We start from the raw sequence: 19854 nt of genomic DNA, 5'->3' as shown, positions 1-19854 counted from the left end.
TTTTCCCAAAGTCAAGATCATGAGAATATATTTCCTTGTATCGTTTTCTGTAGATCCACAAAACTAAACACTAAAAGCTTTGTAGTTTTGTTTGTACATTTATGTAAAAAATTCACTGGAGTTCACTTTGTATATGGAGTAGGGATTCAATTTCTTTTTGTCCTTATATGGACACCCCATCATCCCATCACTATTTATTGAAAAGATGGTCCTCCCCACCCATATTCAGCAGGACTAGTCACTAACCCTTAACCATTCCATCTCCTTCCTGTAAAAGAAGAGAAGTGGACTAAATCAGGGTTCCAAATCTGAAAAGTTTTATTAAAATCTGGATTTCTAAGTCTCCCCACAGACAAAGACAGAATGGCAGACAGGGTGGAGCTAACACCAGAACTCTGGGTTTATAATAAATTCCTTGGCTGATGCATATCTGGCCAACCTGGCTCCTGCCAACAAATGGATACTGTGGGGATCAATGGAAATGATTCCCACAGTTCCTTCTAGCTTAAAGAGCCTTTACTTTTACAAAGTCCTTGGCTGCGACTTGTTTTTTCCATACCATTTGGGAATACACATGTATAGAAGTTCTGTTACAGAGAAATATGATGCATTTCAAATTCCACAAGCTACATTTTATTTATAAAATTCAACACATTGCCTACTATTGCCCATGTCCATTTAAGTATTCCTCAGCTACAGCTCTCATTCTTCCAAAATAAAGATCTTTGAAAATGTACTCAAAGTATTACTAAATATTTTATTAAGTTGATATCCCGTGAGCCTCAAATTGCCAACACTATGAAAACAGGGTTAATATAAAACAATACAAAAGTATTACAGACAATAGCTTATCAGTATTTTCTTCACTCCTTTGGTGGGATTTTCTCATGTAGTAACTTTGATTCGTGAAATGATTTCATTTACAAAACTATTATTCTTTGCTATTACTTCAGCTTTCAGCTGTTTTAACTTCATTGTGATGTTTTCTTCTGACATTTCAGTAAAAGGCACTTGCTTCACCTTGGATAAAAACTCCTGAATAATTTTTTCGCCTTGCTGAAAGACATACGAATGCTCCATTAGTCTTTAAAATGGCTTTTCAGAAAGTCACATTAAATTGTAATGAATTCTTTCCTTACAGAAAGTCCTAAGTTGACCATATTTCTTTATAGCAAATTATTAAAGTATATTTATGTTTTCAGCTGCTAATGAAAAGGGGCTCGATATTTTAGTAGTTCCGAAATCCCTCACCTTTTAAAATCAATATAAATAGTCTTAATCTTCTGGAAGAAAAAGAAATCAAGCTTTATAAATACTGTAAAAGGCATAAACAGTCTCTGAAAATTTGGTGCTCCTATACACACAGAATTTTTAAAGTATTTTACTGGCCAGTTATTGCCATTCTAAAGAATATGGCCATTACTTGCCAAGTGATCCATGGGGAAATCCCACATTCCTCATTCATAAGATGGGGATGATAACATTACCAACCTCACAGGGCTGTTGGGAGAACTAGAGAGTGAATATGTGTGCTTAGAACAGTGCCTGGAGAAGGCTAAGTACTACATAAATATTTATCATCACATATGAAGCAGAACCAAAAAATCTGCCTTTCATACAGGGAGTTAGTTAGTAATAAATAGCTTAAGGGTTGAAAGGTAGCTATCCAAAGGGAAGGTAAAGAAGATGTATTTCTTTATTAAAGAAGTACACTCTTTTTCAAATAAAGATAGAAGCTAGATGCAGCATCCACTGATGCAATGACGCATGCATCTCCCTTAGCTTAAAGTCTTTTCAAAATACAACGTAATTAATATTATTAAAAGTACATGGTTTCTGTTCTAACTGGAAACCAGGGATTACATAAAAGAGCCTACCTAACCACAGATCACCAATAGCTGTGGTGCTGATACCAAGACTATTCCACAGCAACCTTCCAAACAAACCAGGAACAAGATATAATACATTCCTCCTGCCTGTACTGGTATAACAGATAAAACTATACCTTTTAAGCTTAAAAATCATACACAATCATCTATTATTCTAAGAAGTATCTACCCTTCAGGTAAAAACAGCATCAAAAAACTCACTGGGTAAAAGCTACATGACAAGAAGTTCTCACAATGCATAACCGTAAATGGTAAATGTTGCCAGGACCCAGCAGAGAATTAAGATTCTTTTATTTTCCTTAATGCAGAGAATTATTAATTTTAGTTTTTTAAAATTTTTAATTATTTTATTTATTTATTTTTTTCTGCCTAATTATTTTATTTAAAAAATACATTGGGCATATGCTGTACCTTTCTGTGTGAACACCTGAATTTCATCCATCACTCAGAGAAGGCCTAACTTAAGATGCACTTCCCCCCTGAGCATTAAAAACATCCTGCCCACAAAGCTTCCCAGAGCAAACATGTGTCATACACGTTATTCTCTATGACATGCTTATTATCTCCCCAACTAGACTCTAGATAACTGGAAGGCAGGAACTATGTTTATTTCTTTGCTATCCTCTTAATTAAGCACTGAGTAAATATGAAATTAACTAGATTTGATCTATCTGTTTATGAAATAATCAAAAAACTGCCTGGGTGCCTGTAACTCCTTTGAATTACTTACTTTACACCTAGACTAATATTTCCATCCTCCTACATTTTACAGCTGGTACTGAAAATCTCTCTTTTGGTTATGTACATAGTGCAGAAATAAAAACAATACAGATGACATCTTTGCCATGCAAAGAAATCTAAGTGAAAGCCAACACTTATCAAGTAAGTATTAGAATCACACAGGGAACAAATAACTCATCTTGGTGACCTGATAAGATACAATAATACAGGGTTAGATAACTATAGAAACAATCTGACAGACCTCTCTTTCCAGATAGCACCTCTTTGCTGCTGGTTCCATTTCATCATATCCTTGTGATCCTCCAATATTCTGAAACTCCTCTAGTTCCAGGGCTTTTTGTTTAGCACACTCTATTACATGCCTAGGGAAATTTGCAAGCTCTGCAACGTGAATCCCAAAACTTTGATCACAGACACCTATAAGAGATTTGAGGGTTGTGAGGAGCAGGGCAGAAAGAGACAGCAATTGATGTAAATAGAACGTGTTCATCTCACCTTGTCATTAGGAAACTTAATTCTGTATTTCAAGTGTATTTGCCAAATGTTTCAGAGAATCTTAGAGGAAGGACTTTTAATTAAGCCTTCAATGGAAAGTAATTATGACTTGGCACACAATGTTTTATTTTCTCCTTGACAAATGTAGTAGGAAGAATAAAAATATCCCCCAAAAAGTTTGATAATGAATCCTTAGGGGTCTAGACAAGTATCGGAATCTGAAGAAAAATTAATTAACTCAATTATCCCTCTGAGGTTCTCATTTCATAGGGGAGAAACTAAATGAAGTACTAAGAAAAAAACAAGATAAATGTGTGTCACTAATTAAGAGCATTTAATTCAAAATATTACCAAACAGTCTATCCTTTAGATCTGCCTACATTTCCTAGAGACAGTGACTTCAGGAATTTGGCTGGATAAATGTAAATATTTACAATACTGGTCTCGGAAAGTTACCATTCTTACATAATCTTATTCTGATTCTGACCTACTGGAAAACACATGACAATGGAATCTTTGACCCAAATTACTAGTAAATTTTATAGACTGGGTAGCTTTTCTTTACTCCCATTTGCAAAAAATATAGTGACTTAAGGTATTCTTTCCATGTATTTAATACAAATGATGCTCACAGAGTTATCAAGGAGTTTCCATTTTTGCCTCAACTATGTATCAACTGCAAAATTTTTGGCCTAGTTATATATCACATGCATTCTGGGCCTGGACACCCTGCACAACTAAGAGAAACAAAAATAAAATAGAAGCAAATGTTTGATCAACATCCACAGTGATAGAGGATGTATTTCTATCTTCTCCTCATGTCATCTGGTCTTTTAAAATTCTGAAGCCATTTACTGGGGCACCTGGGTGGCTTAGATGGGTAAGTGTCTATCTCTTGGTTTTGGCTCAGGGCATGATTTTGGGGTTTTGAGACTGAGCCCAACAGCAGGCTACACACTCAGCAGGGAGTGTACTAGAAGATTCTCTCCTCTGCCCCTCCCCACCCTCTCACATGCTCACACTCTCTCTCATATCTTTTTTTTTCTCTCAAATCTTTTAAAAATAAAATTAAATTCTGAAACCACTTCTTTATTATATAAAACATAAAACAAAAAACAAAACTTCACGCTAAATGTCAGGTCCAACCAGAAGTATCTGTATCGGTTTTAAGGATTTTATTTTATTTATTCATGAGAGACAGAGAGAGAGAGGCAGAGACACAGGCAGAAGAAGAAGCAGGCTCCTCGCTGGGAGCCTCATGCAGGACTTGATCCTCGGACCAAGGGGATCAGATGACCCAAGCCAAAGACAGATGCTCAACCATTGATCCACCCAGGCGCCCCTAAAAGTATCTGTATTTTATATCAATAATACTAATAATGTAAACACAGTAACTCAAAAGGATTCCCATTGAAGCATAGCAACAAAGGATAAAAGAACCAAAAACAGTATCTCATTTATATGCAACCTACTGATGCAGGAAAACGTGTTCTTGGGAAATCAGAAAGCTATCTGAAAAAGGTATTCCAATGACTGGTGAAATGTTTAATCTCATCAATTTGGTGATCTCATTAGCTGCCAGACCCACAAATGACAAACTTTTCTGAAAGGAGGAAATACCAACAAACCACAATTTCAGGATTTTTGAAAATCCTATCTTTAAATGAACCTGTTTATGTAACACATCCTTAAAAATACAATTAGATAATCATAACAAGTGGTTTATTTAAGATTAACAGAGTCTTGGAACTTCAAAGCCTATAATTGTTAGCATCTACAAGATACTCTGACAAGAAATCAGATTGTCATGGGAAGTAGTACAAAACTCTCAGTAATAATGTTGTAGACAATGGGTTATTCTTCCCGCAATCTTCTTATAATGAGCAGTCCTACTATGAGACACAGAAATATAGTCAATGTATCCTGTCCTTGTACCCAGATTATGAATTGAGAGTAAATGTGTTCTGTACAAACATCAAATTAATTCACACTCAGAATAAGACAATGACTGATGACGTCAAGGGTAGTAAATTTCCCAGTCACGCCCGAATTTATGGTACATAAGTGGTATACACTCACCTTTCTTCACCTGATAAAGCATAGTTAAGGTCTCTTCAGTAGTTAGTGCTGTGACATGTAGATTACTAACAGTTGGTATCTGATTGGCCAAGGCAGTAAGTTCATGAAAATGTGTTGCAAACATGCAAAAAGCACCAATCTTTGTTGCAATGTACTCGGATATAGCCCACGCTAATCCAAATCCATCATAGGTAGAGGTTCCTCTTCCCAATTCATCTATGATTATTAAAGAATCTTTGCTTGCAGACCTGAAACACATAATTACATGAAAATCCCCCAAGATATATGATAATACAAAAACCAAAATTAAGGCAATATAATGGGAAAGAAGTGTTAAGGGACACAAGGGATTATCTTAATATATAAAAAATTAATATCTTAATATATAAAAAACAAGGGATTATCTTAATATATAAAAAAAATTCAGTAGTCAATAAAAAGAAAATGGGCATGATCATAAACAACTGATGGAAAAGGAAACAAATAGTGAATAAGTATTTTTTGAATTACTAATCTCACTAACAATAATCAAAGAATTTCCAAATCAGCTATCATTTATTTTTTGCCAATCAAACCAGCCAATATTTTAGAAATGGGACAAGGGTGTCATGTTATGGACACACACTGGTAGTCATGTAAATTGGCATGCCAGCCACAGCCCTACCAATCAGATATTAGCATTCTCTTCTTTAACCAAATATAAGGTTATGCTCAACCACTGATCCACCCAGGCGCCTGTAAAAGTATCTGTATTTTATATCAATAATACTAATAACAAATACAAATATAAGGAGGGGATTTTGTTTGTTTTTTTTTTTCTCAATTAGAGAATGCGACAGTACTTTTTTTTTTTTTAAAAGTAGGCTCCATGCCCAGTGCGGAGCCCATGTGGGGCTTGAGTTTACAACCTTGAGATCAACAGTTGTGTGTTTAACCAACTGAGCCACCCAGGCGCCCTAAGAATTCAACAATTCTTTGTGTGCTTACTGGTCATTTATTTTTCTGTGAATCACCACTGACATATTTTGCTTATTTCTTTAGTTTTTAAGTTATGAATATTAGCTTGTTGTACTGCTTCTATAATTCCCCACAAACAACAGTAATTGTTGGGATCTACTATATGTGATGTGCTTTAGAAGACACCAAGAAATGGAAGGCATAGCTTCTCTATCTTTAAAGAGGCACCTAAAAAGTGAAATAAAGAGATTTCAGTAACCTTTAAAATAAAAAAACCTAATAAATTACAGGCATGTCAGAGAGTTCAGAGAAGAAACACCCATGACCTGAGGCTTATGTGACAAGGAAAATCATCAGAAAAACAGAATTTCTGTCATTAAGGCCTTCAAAGATTAGAAAGGAAAGGGGTAAACATTCCAGGTACTGTGAATAGTTCAAGCAAAAGCATGGCAGTAGTGAGAGTTACAAGGTGAACACTACCAGAAACCATAAGACAAATTTAAAAATCAAAGCAGCTTTCCTCAGTGATTACCAATTATCCTTTTAAGACAATATGAAGTGCATAAAGTTCACAAGACAACTACTGAACTAGATAAAGATTCTCCGATGTTTTATAGATGAATCTGCAAATATACTTATCACAGGAAGGAAATATTCATTTCCAGTCTGAGGGGACTGGGAAATTCACTCACCTGAGAATAGAAGCAGTCTCTAGCATTTCAGCCATAAATGTGGAGACTCCTTTCAACTGACTGTCACCAGCCCCTACACGGGCCAAGATGCAGTCCACAATGGACACTTCCGCTGACTCACACGGCACAAAACACCCAATCTGGGCCATGAGAACTATCACCCCAGTTTGGCGAATATATGTTGATTTACCTCCCATATTGGGGCCTTTAAAATAAATTACATCAAAAAGCAAGATTATTAAGTTATTTCTGCCACTAATAAATTGCTAGTCCTAAATCATACATTTGTGACTTATCACCTGATTATATAATATGGCATATAAACAGAACCATTAACTGCCAAAGTAATGTTATTTTCTCTTCAGACAAACCTACATGGCATCTTTCATCAAGAGGACCCAAAAAATACATCTTACCTGTAATTTGCCTTTAGAAGAACCAAGATTTTCCCACAGCTCATACAGTTACCTGCACAATAGTTTTATGTCATCCAGAAAAGTACATACCTAATTAACTAACTGAACACGGTAATTCATTAATAAATGAGGCTATTAGGGAATGGGTAGTATGGTCTAATCCCTCAAATCACTTAAACTCCACATTAAAGCCCGAAGAGACATAGCTCTTCTTTTCACTAAAGCATAATTGATCTGTCTAGGTTAGATCATATGGACAACTTAAAGATCTAGTTGGGGAACTAGAATACAGTCACTGTTTCCCAAATACATTTGCCCAAAGACTATCTGCCCTGCTCTTCACTTTTGTTTTCTAAAATCTGGTTAAGATCTAAAAACACTTTAGTCTGAGACATGCTACATTAGTCTAGAAAACAAACTTTTTTCACATTTCACAGGAATACAGTCCCATGTCTTTAAAAGAATTGCTACCTCAAGCTGAGGGCACTGCAGCAGTCAGTTTTGTTTGACCTTCAATGACCTCACTATTGAATGTTCTGGCTCAAAGGGAGGCTTTGAGGTTAAAGGAATATTCCTATCTAAATGCACTAAACCCGTGGAACAGATTTCTTATAAAGATCATTCGCTCTTTAAGGCCTCCTCCTCCTTCCTAAATCTCCCCTCTAACCCAAATGTGAGCATATTACTAACTAGGATGAGTAACACGTTCTTTTTCGAATATCAAAGACCAGGATTTTCTTCATCACTTTAAAATATTTCCACTCCACCATAACAATTACCCCCCCAAAGAAAGCCCATAATTTAGGTGGGGGTTTTTTGTTTTGTTTTTGTGTTTTACCAGTAATGATGTGGAACATCTGTTTATCTTTTTCAAAGTGAACATCATTAGGAATAAATGCAACTTCATCTTGAACTTCAACACAAGCATGTCTGGATGCTTTCAATGTAATTCTTCCTTGTCCTTTTTCCAAAATGACCGGTCGTACATATGGAACAGGTGCTCCATTTGACACATGAGCGAAGCTGACAACAGCGTCTAGCTGAGCTAACACATCATTGAGTGTCTGCATTGGTTCGACATAGCCTATATAAAAATAGAAAATGTGCACAGGAATACTGAATAAAGAAAATATATATAAGCAGTTATGGGAATAAATTTAACTTCCCTATTTGGGAATTTAAAATCCATTTTCTTATTTATATACTTTAAAAAATTAACAGAAGATTGCCATAATTAAACTTGAAAGAATACCTAAAACCTCACAAGATTAAAATGTATTACTACATCTTCCCCTAGTATGAACAGATTTCAAAAAAGTGTGATGCCCTCCCTTACCAAAATCCATTAAACTAAAAAACACACAGCTGCTTATCATAAGAAACATGAAAACACCAGATTGTAAGATATAATAATGTGACCATCAAGGCCTGTGTCTATATAAACCTGACCAGGAGAGTTTCTTAAGCTTTTTTTTTCCATCAGTATCACATGCGGTTGAATTATAGCATAATTTAGATCCATAATTGTCACTCAAAATACTTTCAACGAGATTCTACTCTGCTAGGCAATTAAACTAAAAGCTATTATGTACACTAAAAAGTCCCTGACACATGCCAGGCAATGCATGTTTAAGCGACAAAAATGGTCAAATTTTGTAGAATAGATCCTAAAATTTCAATAGCTCTGAGGGGTTGGTGTGACATACCCACACTTATGTAGAACCATCACATGGGCACCAATGTGTCAAGAGCTTCAAAGGAAATTCACAAGAATAGGGTTTTAGAAAAATACAAAGTTATGAGTTTAATTAAGTGGCAGGAAATAGGATTCCTCTTTGACTTTCTTATTCCCCATAAAAATTATAAAATATTTTAAAAATAAAAATTAACTTATGAATGGCTGAATCTAAGTAATTCTCTTACTGTTACACCACTTTAAAATTCATTCCTGTCTTACCTAACATGTATTCTTTCTTAAAAAGGGGGGAGCAGCCCTGGTGGCCCAGCGGTTTAGAGCTGTCTGCAGCCCAGAGTGTGATCCTGGAGACCTGGGATCGAGTCTCACATCGGGCTCCCTGCATGGAGTCTGCTTCTCCTTCTGCTTGTGTCTCTGCCTCTCTCTCTCTCACTGTGTGTCTCTCATGAATAAATAAATAAAATCTTAAAAAAAAAAAAAAAAAAAGGAATGATTCACACTACTCTCTCATGTAGGAACCCTACAAGAATCACCTGAACATTAATGGAGTATTTACTATATAACTCCTTTAAAAAAGGAAAACCGAAGCCTCTTAAGTCTACACTTGGTATCTCACATCACCTGGCTCAATAGCATCACCTTTTCTGGTTTAACAGCAAGATAGAAAACTACGAAAATAATCCATTACATTTTTAAATAAAGATAATGTGTATATTAGACCAAGAAAAGGTTTCTTTTTTTTTTCTTTTTAAAGATTTTATTTATTTATTCATGAGAGACACACAGAGAGGCAGAGACACACACAGAGGGAGAAGCAGGCTCCACGCAGGGAGCCCGATGTGGGACCCAATCCGGGGACTCCAGGATCACGCCCTGGGCTGAAGGCAGGCGCTAAACCGCTGAGCCACCCACGGATCCCCCAAGAAAAGTTTCATTTAAGTTTAAGGTAACTCTAAATACAAACCACTCTCCTCTATTTAAATGTTTAAAGCTAGCAGCTTTAATAAGTGTTTGATGAATCAGAGGGTTTTTTTTTTTTTTTTTGAGGAAGACTTCTAGTTTGAATATACAGTATTTAGTGGGCCAATAAAAAAATGCATAGTAGGCTCAGGAACATAATTCAACTAGAGTTATGTTACTGTCAAACAAAAACGTAATCTTTACAAATCTCATTCACCTCAAATCAATATATAAAGTATATTAAAATCTTTTAAGTTTATGTTTAACTTACTATAAAATTCGTAATAGTAAAATAATTTACAGAATTATACAAGCGCATATAGTTTTTTTATTTGTGCGTAGCTTTTAAATAACTTTTTACCTAGAAAAACGAGGACATCCTCTTACTTAAGATACACACCCAAAAAATATGACTCCGATACCATATTATCTCTTATTAAATTTCACGTATTTGTCCCAAATGTCCTTGGTAGCTCTTCTCTACCTCCAACTCCTAGTCTTAGATCCAATAAAGGACCATCTATTGCATTTGCTTGTCATGTCTCCATTAAGTCTCCTATAACCTAGAATAGATCCTGCCCATTCTTTTTTTTTTTTTTTGCTACCATGACACAGACAGTTTTAAAGAGTACAGGACTTAAAAAGACTGTCCCACAATCTAAATTTATCTAAGCTTTCCCTTCTTGTTAACAATCAGGTTAAACATTTTTGTCAAGAATACCACATGGGCAATACTGTGCTCTTCCCTCCACATCACATCAGGAAATTACATATATATATATCCTCTGTCCCAGTACTGATGATACCTTTGATCACCTGGTTGAAGTAGTTCTTTGGTATATTTTTGAAATGCACAATAAAAGCTACAGTCAATACACCCATGACGACAGGCAAGCCTTCCAGTTTGACATATTGGCCCTAGTCCTGTGTGAAATATACATTCATTCCGTGCTAAGGTCAATATTGTAGTGTCAAGTCATGCAACTTTCTCAACAGTGCCCTCCATAAGGAAATCTGAAAATCCACATAATGGCACGCAGGGGCAGCCCGGGTGGCTCAGCGGTTTAGTGCCGCCTTCAGCCCAGGGTGTGATCCTGGAGACTCGGGATCAAGTTTCACATTGATCAAGTTTCACATCGGGCTCCCTGCATGGAGCCTGCTTCTCCCTCTGCCTGTGTCTCTACCTCTTTCTCTCTGTGTCTCTCATGAATAAATAATTTAAAAATCTAAAAAAATAAAAGCGGCACACAGAATTCAAAAGGCTTGCTTCATGTGTGATTTTCTATTTGTTTTTCAGTGATATTTATTTCCATAAATTAGAGCATGAGCCACAGATAATCTAAGATTATTAGTGCCTTGTAGCTCTTGAGTGTTTCTTTTCCTTGTTACAACTACACTAAATTTTGTGCTTCTATGCATGTGTTTTTCAGGGTATTCTCATTCCTGAGCCTGTACTAGCTTATCTTTGAATTTACAAGAGTTATTTTCAGTGACTTTTCCGACCACAATACAGCATGCATTATTTCATAGGTTGCCTAACATAATAGTCACAGCGTGTAACAGCTTTTTAAAAAAACGCTTCAAACAACCCAATATTTTTTCTATTACTAGAAACCAGGTTATATTCAGAACATTTAACATATTGGTTCTATTAAATTTACCTGAAGAAATATTGACAATTTCTTTAACAATGGCATCCTGGGCTTCCTCGTACTCAGTTTTATTTTTGGTATACTCTTCATTGAGAGAAGTCAGTTTGCTGCAAATCAAGATAATGATATTATTAAAAATTACCAAATCAGGGGCACCTAGGTGGCTCAGTGGTTGAGCATCTGCCTTTGGCTCAGGTCATGATTCCAGGGTCCAGGGATCGAGTCCCACATCAGGCTCCCTGCAGGAAGTTTGCCTGTCTCTCTGTTTATGTCTCTTATGAATAAAACCTTTAATTAAAAACAAAATCTGGGACACCTGGGTAGCTCTGTGGTTGAGCATCTGCTTTCAACTCAGGGCGTGATCCTGGGTGCAGGGATCGAATCCCATATATTGGGCTCTCCGTGGGGAGCCTGCTTCTCCTCTCTCTCTCACGAATAAATAAATAAAATCTTAAAAAAAAAATCTACTGGAAGTAAATATTACTACATAAAATATGTCCAGAGCATCTGTCCTATAAAGCACAGATGCCCTGTGCTCAGATGTGAGTAGAAAATGGGCAAATCATTAGGGGCAGATGTGGATGAAATCCACTGTATTAATATTTACCCTGTTTAGAAGAGCCCACTGGCACAATTCTTGCTGTAACATTTATTCCCTTGAGTAAAATTCTGATCTGTGACCTTTTCTAAAATATAAATAGAGTAAATCTTCATCCTCATTTCAGATAGTAGTCAAATTCCCTTTTTCAAATACACACACACACACACACACACACACACACACACACACACAATTTCTCTCATTACTGTAGTATAGCTATCTTTTGATAGTGAAGGTTGTCAAAAAGGAAGGAAAATGTTTTGAAAACCAAATCTTGGGATGCCTGGGTGGCTCAGCTGTTGAGCGTCTGCCTTTGGCTCAGGGCGTGATCCCAGGGTCCTGGGATCGAGTCCCATATATCAGGCTCCTTACAGGGAACCTACTTCTCTTTCTGCCTATGTCTCTGCTCCTCTCTGTGTGTCTCAAATAAATAAATAAATAAATAAATAAATAAATAAATCGCAAAGTATAGGTTGAAATAAAAAAGGAAGGAGGAGGAGAATACAGAAAAATATTCATGGATCTCAAAGGAAGGGAATGAAACCCAAAATGAAAAGACAAGATGGGAACATGGAGAAGAGTAAGAGGGGGAAGCATTCACAAGATGGAGGAAGGCAATGACCAAGGCAGTGACTGTGAACTTGATTAGCTGATGGCATGATACATATATACGGCTCAGGAATAGTGCATAGGCAAACAGCAGGCGCAAAGGCTACTAGGAAACAGGCAAATAGGAAGAATTAAAGGAAGACAAACAAAAGACAAAGACATTATAAAAGTGAGACCACTATGTAAAAGAAGAACAAATGAAAGTAGATGAAGATCAAATTCTGCAGGTTACAATAAAGGTTCTAGATTTTTCTGGATGACAGACATAGGAGGTTTTTAAGAAGGAAAAGTAACTGATCAGAGTCAGATATAAAGCAAGCATTCAAAAAAAAAAAATAAAGCAAGCATTCAATTTGTTGACAAAAATAAATAAATGAATCTGCCACAACTTTTGGACTAAATGTGGTTATTCAGCTCAATCTCTTTTATTAAAAACTAACCAATGACGATTTGAAGATGGTTATAATACCCCAAAAGTTCTGTCTTACCTAAGCCATTATTGCATATAGTTTGAATTAGGGATATAGTTTGCTGAAAAAACTACTACTAAATTGGGCAATAGGAGATGTAGCTGTGAGTATCTACTGTTACTACCTGTCTAATCCTGGGGAATTGGGAGTTTTGGTTTTTTTATCTAAATAACGAGAGAAATAGGGCAGCCTGGTGGCTCAGCAGTTTAGTGCCGCCTTCAGCCCAGGGCCTGATCCTGGACACCTGGGATTGAGTCCCACATCGGGTTCCCTACATGGAGCCTGCTTCTCCCTCTGCCTGTGTCTCTGCCTCTCTCTCTCTCATGAGTAAATAAATTAGAAAACCTTTAATAAATAAATGAATAGAGAAATAAACCTATTTATTTCAGAATTGTTACAAGAAACAAACTGAACAGGTTGTTTTCATTCCTGTGGTGTCTGAACACCTAGAATAATAACTGCATGTAATAGACACTCAAAATACTTGCTGAGTAAATGGATAAAAGGGGATCACATACACAAAACTACCCTGTGAAATATGGGGGATATTCAGGAGGGGTGGGTGTAAGGCCTGACATAGATTTTAATAGAGTACAAGAAGGAAAAAGATAAATGTCATCTCAAGTCACAGAAGATTATTTCAAAATAATTATTTTTTTCACCTATAATTTGTTCAGAAACTTCCTTACATCAGTGAAGGAAAAAGAAAACTTGTAAAATCTTTTTTAGCATGAAACAGGATTTTTTTTTAAAAAGATTTATTAATTTATTTATTCATGAGGGACACACAGAGAGAGGCAGAGACACGGCAGAGGGAGAAGCAGGCCCCATGCATGGAGCCCGATGTGGGACTCGACCCCAGGACTCCAGGATCATGCCCTGGGCCAAAGGCAGGCTCTAAACCGCTGAGTCACCCAGGCGTCCCTGAAACAGGATTTTTAAAAAGCAATAACCTAATGAGTGGCCTCACTAAAGCTGGTAGGCATTTCCCTAAACTAATTTATATATCCAGTTGATACAACAGATTTTTAAAAAAGATTTTATTTATTCATGAGACACACAGAAACACAGAGACAGAGGGAGAAGAAGTAGCCTCCCTGCAAGGAGCTTGATGCAGTACTTGATCCTAGGACCCCAGGATCATGCCCAGAGCTAAAGACAGATGCTCAGCCACCTGAGCCAGCCAGGCACCTCATAACAGAATTTTTTAAAAGATTTTATCTGGGGATCCCTGGGTGGCGCAGCGGTTTGGCGCCTGCCTTTGGCCCAGGGCGCAATCCTGGAGACCCGGGATCGAATCCCACATCGGGTTCCCGGTGCATGGAGCCTGCTTCTCCCTCTGCCTGTGTCTCTGCCTCTCTCTCTCACTGTGTGCCTATCATAAATAAATAAAAAATTTAAAAAAAAAAAAAAAAGATTTTATCTGACAGACCAAGAGTGTGTACAAGCAGGGCTAGGGAGAGGCAGGCAGAGGGAGAGGGAGAAGCAGACTCCCCACCAAGCAGGGAGCGCAACTCAGGGCTAGATCCCAGGATCCTGGGATCATGACCTGAGCCGAAGGCAGAGGCCCAACTGATTGGGCCACCCAGGCTCCCTGTGATATACCAGAATTTTTTTAACTGATTAATGATAGCAAAGCTTTCTTAGAAAAAACAAACATGAAAATAATTATAGAGATGATAGGAAACTGACAGATATGGAAGCATAATTGAAACTAACCATGATATGATCTATTTCATATTGACCAAAAGAATGGTGAGAGAGGGCAGCCCAGGTGGCTCAGCGGTTTAGCGCCACTTCAGTCCAGGGCCTCGTCCTGGGGACCAGGGATCGAGTCCCATGTCCAGTGCCCTGCATGGAGCCTGCTTCTCACTCTACCTGTGTCTCTGCCACTGTGTGTGTGTGTGTGTGTGTGTGTGTGTCTCATGAATAAATAAAATCTTAAAAAAAAGAACAATCTTTTTTTTTTTAAATTGGAGTTCAATTTGCCAAACTATAGCATAATATTCAGTGCTCATCCCATCAAGTGCACCCCTCAGTGCCCGTCACCCAGTCACCCCAACCCCCTGTCCATCTCCCTTTCCACTACCCCTTGTTCATTTCCCAGAGTTAGGTGTCTCTCTCTCTCTCTTTTTTAAAGATTTTATTTATTTATTCATGAGACACAGGCAGACGGATAAGTAGGCTCCATACAGGAAGCCCGATGTGGGACTTGATCCAGGGACTCTGGGATCACACCATGAGCAAAAGGCAGACCCTTAACCACTGAGCCACCCAGGTGTTCCGAACAATCTTTTTTCTATTTTTAAAGATTTATTTCTTTTACAAAGAGGAAGAAGAGAAAATCTCAAGCAGACTCCCCGCTGAGCAGGGAGCCGGATTCAGGGCTTGATCCCATGACCCTGGGATCAAGACCTGAGCCAAAATCAAAAGCCAGACGCTCACTCCACTGAGCCACCCAGGTGCCCCATGAAAGAATATTAAAAACAGACCCAAAGTGTCACTTCAGTCAATGAGGAACAGAGGAGTTATTTAACAAGTAGTGTTGAAACACCTGATGAGGCTCTTATAAAAATATAAAGCTTCCATAGAGCCAACATGGCCCCAGCAACTAATAAAGAGCATGGCACAGAGAGAGAACACATTTTCGGTGGGCTGAATAAATTCATCCACATGTAAAAAGAATAATAAAAAGAATATAAAGCTTCTTTCTTACCTGATACCTCATATCAATTAATAAGGTAAAACTTCCTTATGGAACATTCACATTTCATCCGAGAATAATTTAGTTCCTTGGAGCTACTGAAGGCTTAACAAAATAATATAGGTAATACAAACCTGTTGGTAAATTTAACACCATTCTTCTGGATATCTACTGTACTGAAGTTTTTATTGTTACGAAGGACTTTTTCTTCCTTACATGTTACTCGAAAATAATAACCAAACTGTGCACTGGAATCCAGTTTAATCTGTTTGCCAGGATCCAAACCTTCATGAAATGGAAATAAAGAAGAAGTATGTCATAGATGTCTTCAGTTGTTTTTCAATGTAAATATCTAAAACAATTAACTCTAAATGGTGAAAAACATACCTTCATTATAAGACAGCACACTGGAAATTATTAAGGTTAGCTGGGAAATATTCGAACTACTTCTCTCAAAAACTATATGAATGAAGGCTATCTATAAAAACCTTAAGCTCTTTTATTAATGTTAGCTTCTGATGCAGAAATGCTTTCTGGGTGTACCCATCCAAGTCTGCAGAGCACAACAGTGGGCTATGGGCACAAGGATGGATCCGATATGGGCCCTGCCCTTGTGGAGTTCTGCATCAGGGTTCTTTACTTCACTAAAGAATTTCTCTGGAACTAATAAAGAGTATGATTAAAGTGCACAAATATACTTTCCATACAAAAACTTAAAATGCTCACAATCAAACTCTATACAACTAGGACATATATTGTCTGTTAAGTATAGGAAACTTTCCAAAATAAGCAACGATCAATCAGCTAGACTTTACCTAAGATTTTTGAGTTTTTATAAATCTGTCCTCATCACCTCATTCACCAATGTCATCTTTAGAGTGTAAGCCAGAAGGGAGAGATCATATCTACAAATTTAATTGCTAAGGGATGGCTATCAAATATTAGTACCAGCAAACAACTAAAGACAGACTTCACTGGGCTGGGGAGGAAAGATTGTGGAAAGAATGTAGAAAAAAAGAAAAAAGAATGTAAAAAGAGCTATGAAATGAGAAGGGTAAAGAAAGACAAAGATTCTTTACCTAGGGTCTAGCCCATATATGGATTTTTCATGGAAACTATTTGCAAATTTTTTTGTATATGTAGGTATGGACATATTTTTGGGAAGAGGATTCATAACTTTCATCCATTTCTCAAAAAGTAGGATGCCAGGCAGCCCCGGTGGCCCAGTGGTTTAGCACTGCCTTCGGCCCAGGGTGTGATCCTGGAGACCTGGGATTGAGTCCCATGTCAGGCTCCCTGCACAGAGCCTGCTCTTGCCTCTCTCTGTCTGTCATGATTAAATAAATAAAGTCTTGGAAAAAAAAAAAAAAGTAGGATGCTTGGGTGGCTCAGCCGGTTGAGCCTCTGGTTTCAGCTCAGAGGGTGATCCCAGACTTCCAGGATGGAGTTCCACATCGGGCTCCCAGTGGGGAGCCTGCTTCTCCCTCTGCCTAGGTCTCTGTCCCTCTCTCTGTCTCTCATGGATAAATAAATAAAATCTTTTAAAAAAAAATTCTCCAAAAGTTTAATAAGAATTACTACTTGAGGGGTCTTCTAATGTGCTAATATTTATTTATTCATTCAACATATACATGAGAGATTCTCAAACAAAAAGGTTCATAAATTCAAAACAAATTAGGGTGAATAATTAAGACTAAATGGGGAATTAATAATCTAGTATGGTGGTGCTTGGGTGGCTGGGTCAGTTAAGCAACAGACTCTTGATTTCAGCTCATGTCATGATCTCAGGGCTGTGAGATCAAGCCCCACATTGGGCTCTATAGTGGGTGAGGATGACCCTGCTTAAGATTTTCCCTCTGGGGCACCTGGGTGCCCAGTGGTTGAGCGTCTGCCTTTGGCTCAGGTCATGATCCAGGGGTCCTGGAATCAAGTCCCATATCAGGCACCCCGTAGGGAGCCTGCTTCTCCACCTGCCTATGTTTCCGTCTCTCTCTCTCGTAAATAAATAAAATCTTACAAAAAAAAAAGATTTTTCTCTCTTCCTCTCCCTCTCTCCCCACTCACACTCATGCATGCACTCTCACTCTCAAAAAGAAAAAAAAATCTAGTATGGAAGGCAGATGTTTAAAAAATGCTGATGTTAATGAAGTGCTTGGGAACCCAAACACCAAATAAATGAACCATTCCTAGTAGAATGAAGCTTACAGAGGAGGTGACATTTAATACAGATCCTATTTGAAGGAAATGATGCAAGGGCCTCTTAATTGACTTGTCTGTCAGAAATGTGGGATCATCCTAGGGTTATAGTTAGTAAGAGATGAATCTGGAAGAGGGTGAGGCTCCACATGCAAAGAATCTTATACTTCAACTTGGAAGTATTTGTAATTTTACTCTGTGGAGGAAAGGCCTGGCACTTTACACAAGGAAGTGGCATGATCTACTATGTCTTCTAGGAAAGTTAATTCTGGCACTGGTGTGGAGGATATAGAGACAAAAGAATTACTCAAACCACCAATGAGGCATTCTTACCTAGATCTCTTGCTGCACTTATCAATGTTGACTGCATCTTCTTTTCTAAGTCATCCATTATTTCCCTTAATTCACTCAGATTGGGATCAAATGAAGGTTTTACAAGAAATTCATGGTTTTCCACCTAAAGACAGAACAAATAGCTGAATTCTATAAATGATGGGTAAAGATGGAAATAACAATGTACTTTCATTTCCTTCATTTGAATTTCACTTGTATTTTGAGTTAAACTTATGTTTTAAGCCAAGACTATAAGGAGTTTCCATTTATTAGATGTAATATTCTGTTTATAAGGAGCTTAGAGCTCTAGATGTCCAAAAATTAGATGAAAAAGCTGCAGTACTTATGTCACTACTAGTAGTAGCTATTTTTATTTATACTTCCCCCTAAACAATGTTCAACATGTTCTTCCTGAACATTACTAAAGAACGTTCAATGTTCATGGCCTTTAACAGAATGCATAGTTTTTACTCAAACCATGAATTCATCTTCAGAACCTCAGAATTTTTTTTAAAAAGCTACAAATTTCATTTCTGCACACTGAAAGCTGATCAAAATCTCTCAAGGGGATGCCTAGTGGCTCAGCTGGTTGAATGTCGGACTCCTGATTTTGGCTCAGGTCATGATCTCAGGGTTGGGCTCCAAGCTCAGCAGTCTGCTTGGGATTCTTTCTCTCCTCCTCTTTTTGCCCCTTGCCCTACTCCTGCTCTCTAACTCATTCTAAAATAAATAAATAAAATCCTTAAAAAAAAAAAAATCTCTTATTTTGTTTCCCTAAATTCTTACCAGTAATAGCCAGCAAGAAATCATAATGAAAGATAGCTCTCACTTACAATGGCAAATGTATACAGAAAATATTTAGAAACAAAATTTAGGACTTTTATAAAAAAATTACTGCTTATTGGAATATTTAAAACAACTGGTAAACAAAAAGGTAAACCATGAAAAAAGAAAACCAAACTGAACATGAACATCTATCTACTCATTCCTAAGAGACTGTCCAATAGGAATCCCTTTTTGAAACAAAACAATTAATACTGAGACAAAATTAGAAAAGAATATCTTTTAAAAAAGAATGAAGTATATCCTTACAGATACTAAGAATTATTAAAAAGAATTAAAGGGGGGGGCAGCCCTGGTGGCTCAGCGGTTTAGCGCCGCCTTCAGCCTGGGGTGAGAGGCCCAGGATGGAGTCCCATGTCAGGCTCCCTGCATGGAGCCTGCTTCTCCCTCTGCCTGCGTCTCTGCCTCTCTCCGTCTCTCATGAATAAATAAATAAAATCTTAAAAAAAAAAAAAAAGAATTAGAGGAAGCCTGACTGGCTCTGTCAGCAGAGCATGCAACTCGATTTCAGGGATACAAGT

The 19854-nt window shown here is 37.4% G+C and overlaps 1 protein-coding gene across 1 annotated transcript in view; it reads right to left on the bottom strand.

The window, feature by feature from the left end:
- Positions 1-294: 294 nt before the first annotated feature.
- The window catches only part of MSH2 (mutS homolog 2), a 77825-nt gene continuing 58265 nt past the window's right edge, over positions 295-19854 (bottom strand). Inside the window, exons 9-16 of the mRNA XM_041757294.1 lie at positions 18491-18614; positions 16096-16246; positions 11587-11684; positions 8108-8353; positions 6854-7058; positions 5205-5452; positions 2872-3047; positions 295-1056 (exon numbers count right to left, since the gene is read on the bottom strand). Of these exons, the coding sequence (XP_041613228.1) occupies positions 886-1056; positions 2872-3047; positions 5205-5452; positions 6854-7058; positions 8108-8353; positions 11587-11684; positions 16096-16246; positions 18491-18614 (1419 nt within the window). The 3' untranslated portion in view covers positions 295-885. The remainder of the gene's footprint in view (positions 1057-2871; positions 3048-5204; positions 5453-6853; positions 7059-8107; positions 8354-11586; positions 11685-16095; positions 16247-18490; positions 18615-19854) is intronic.

The sequence above is a fragment of the Vulpes lagopus genome, chromosome 5 (genome assembly GCF_018345385.1).
Source record: "Vulpes lagopus strain Blue_001 chromosome 5, ASM1834538v1, whole genome shotgun sequence".
Lineage (NCBI taxonomy): Eukaryota > Metazoa > Chordata > Mammalia > Carnivora > Canidae > Vulpes > Vulpes lagopus.
The sequence above is the reverse complement of the archived record's forward strand: the minus strand, read 5'-3'. Positions and strand labels throughout refer to the sequence as shown.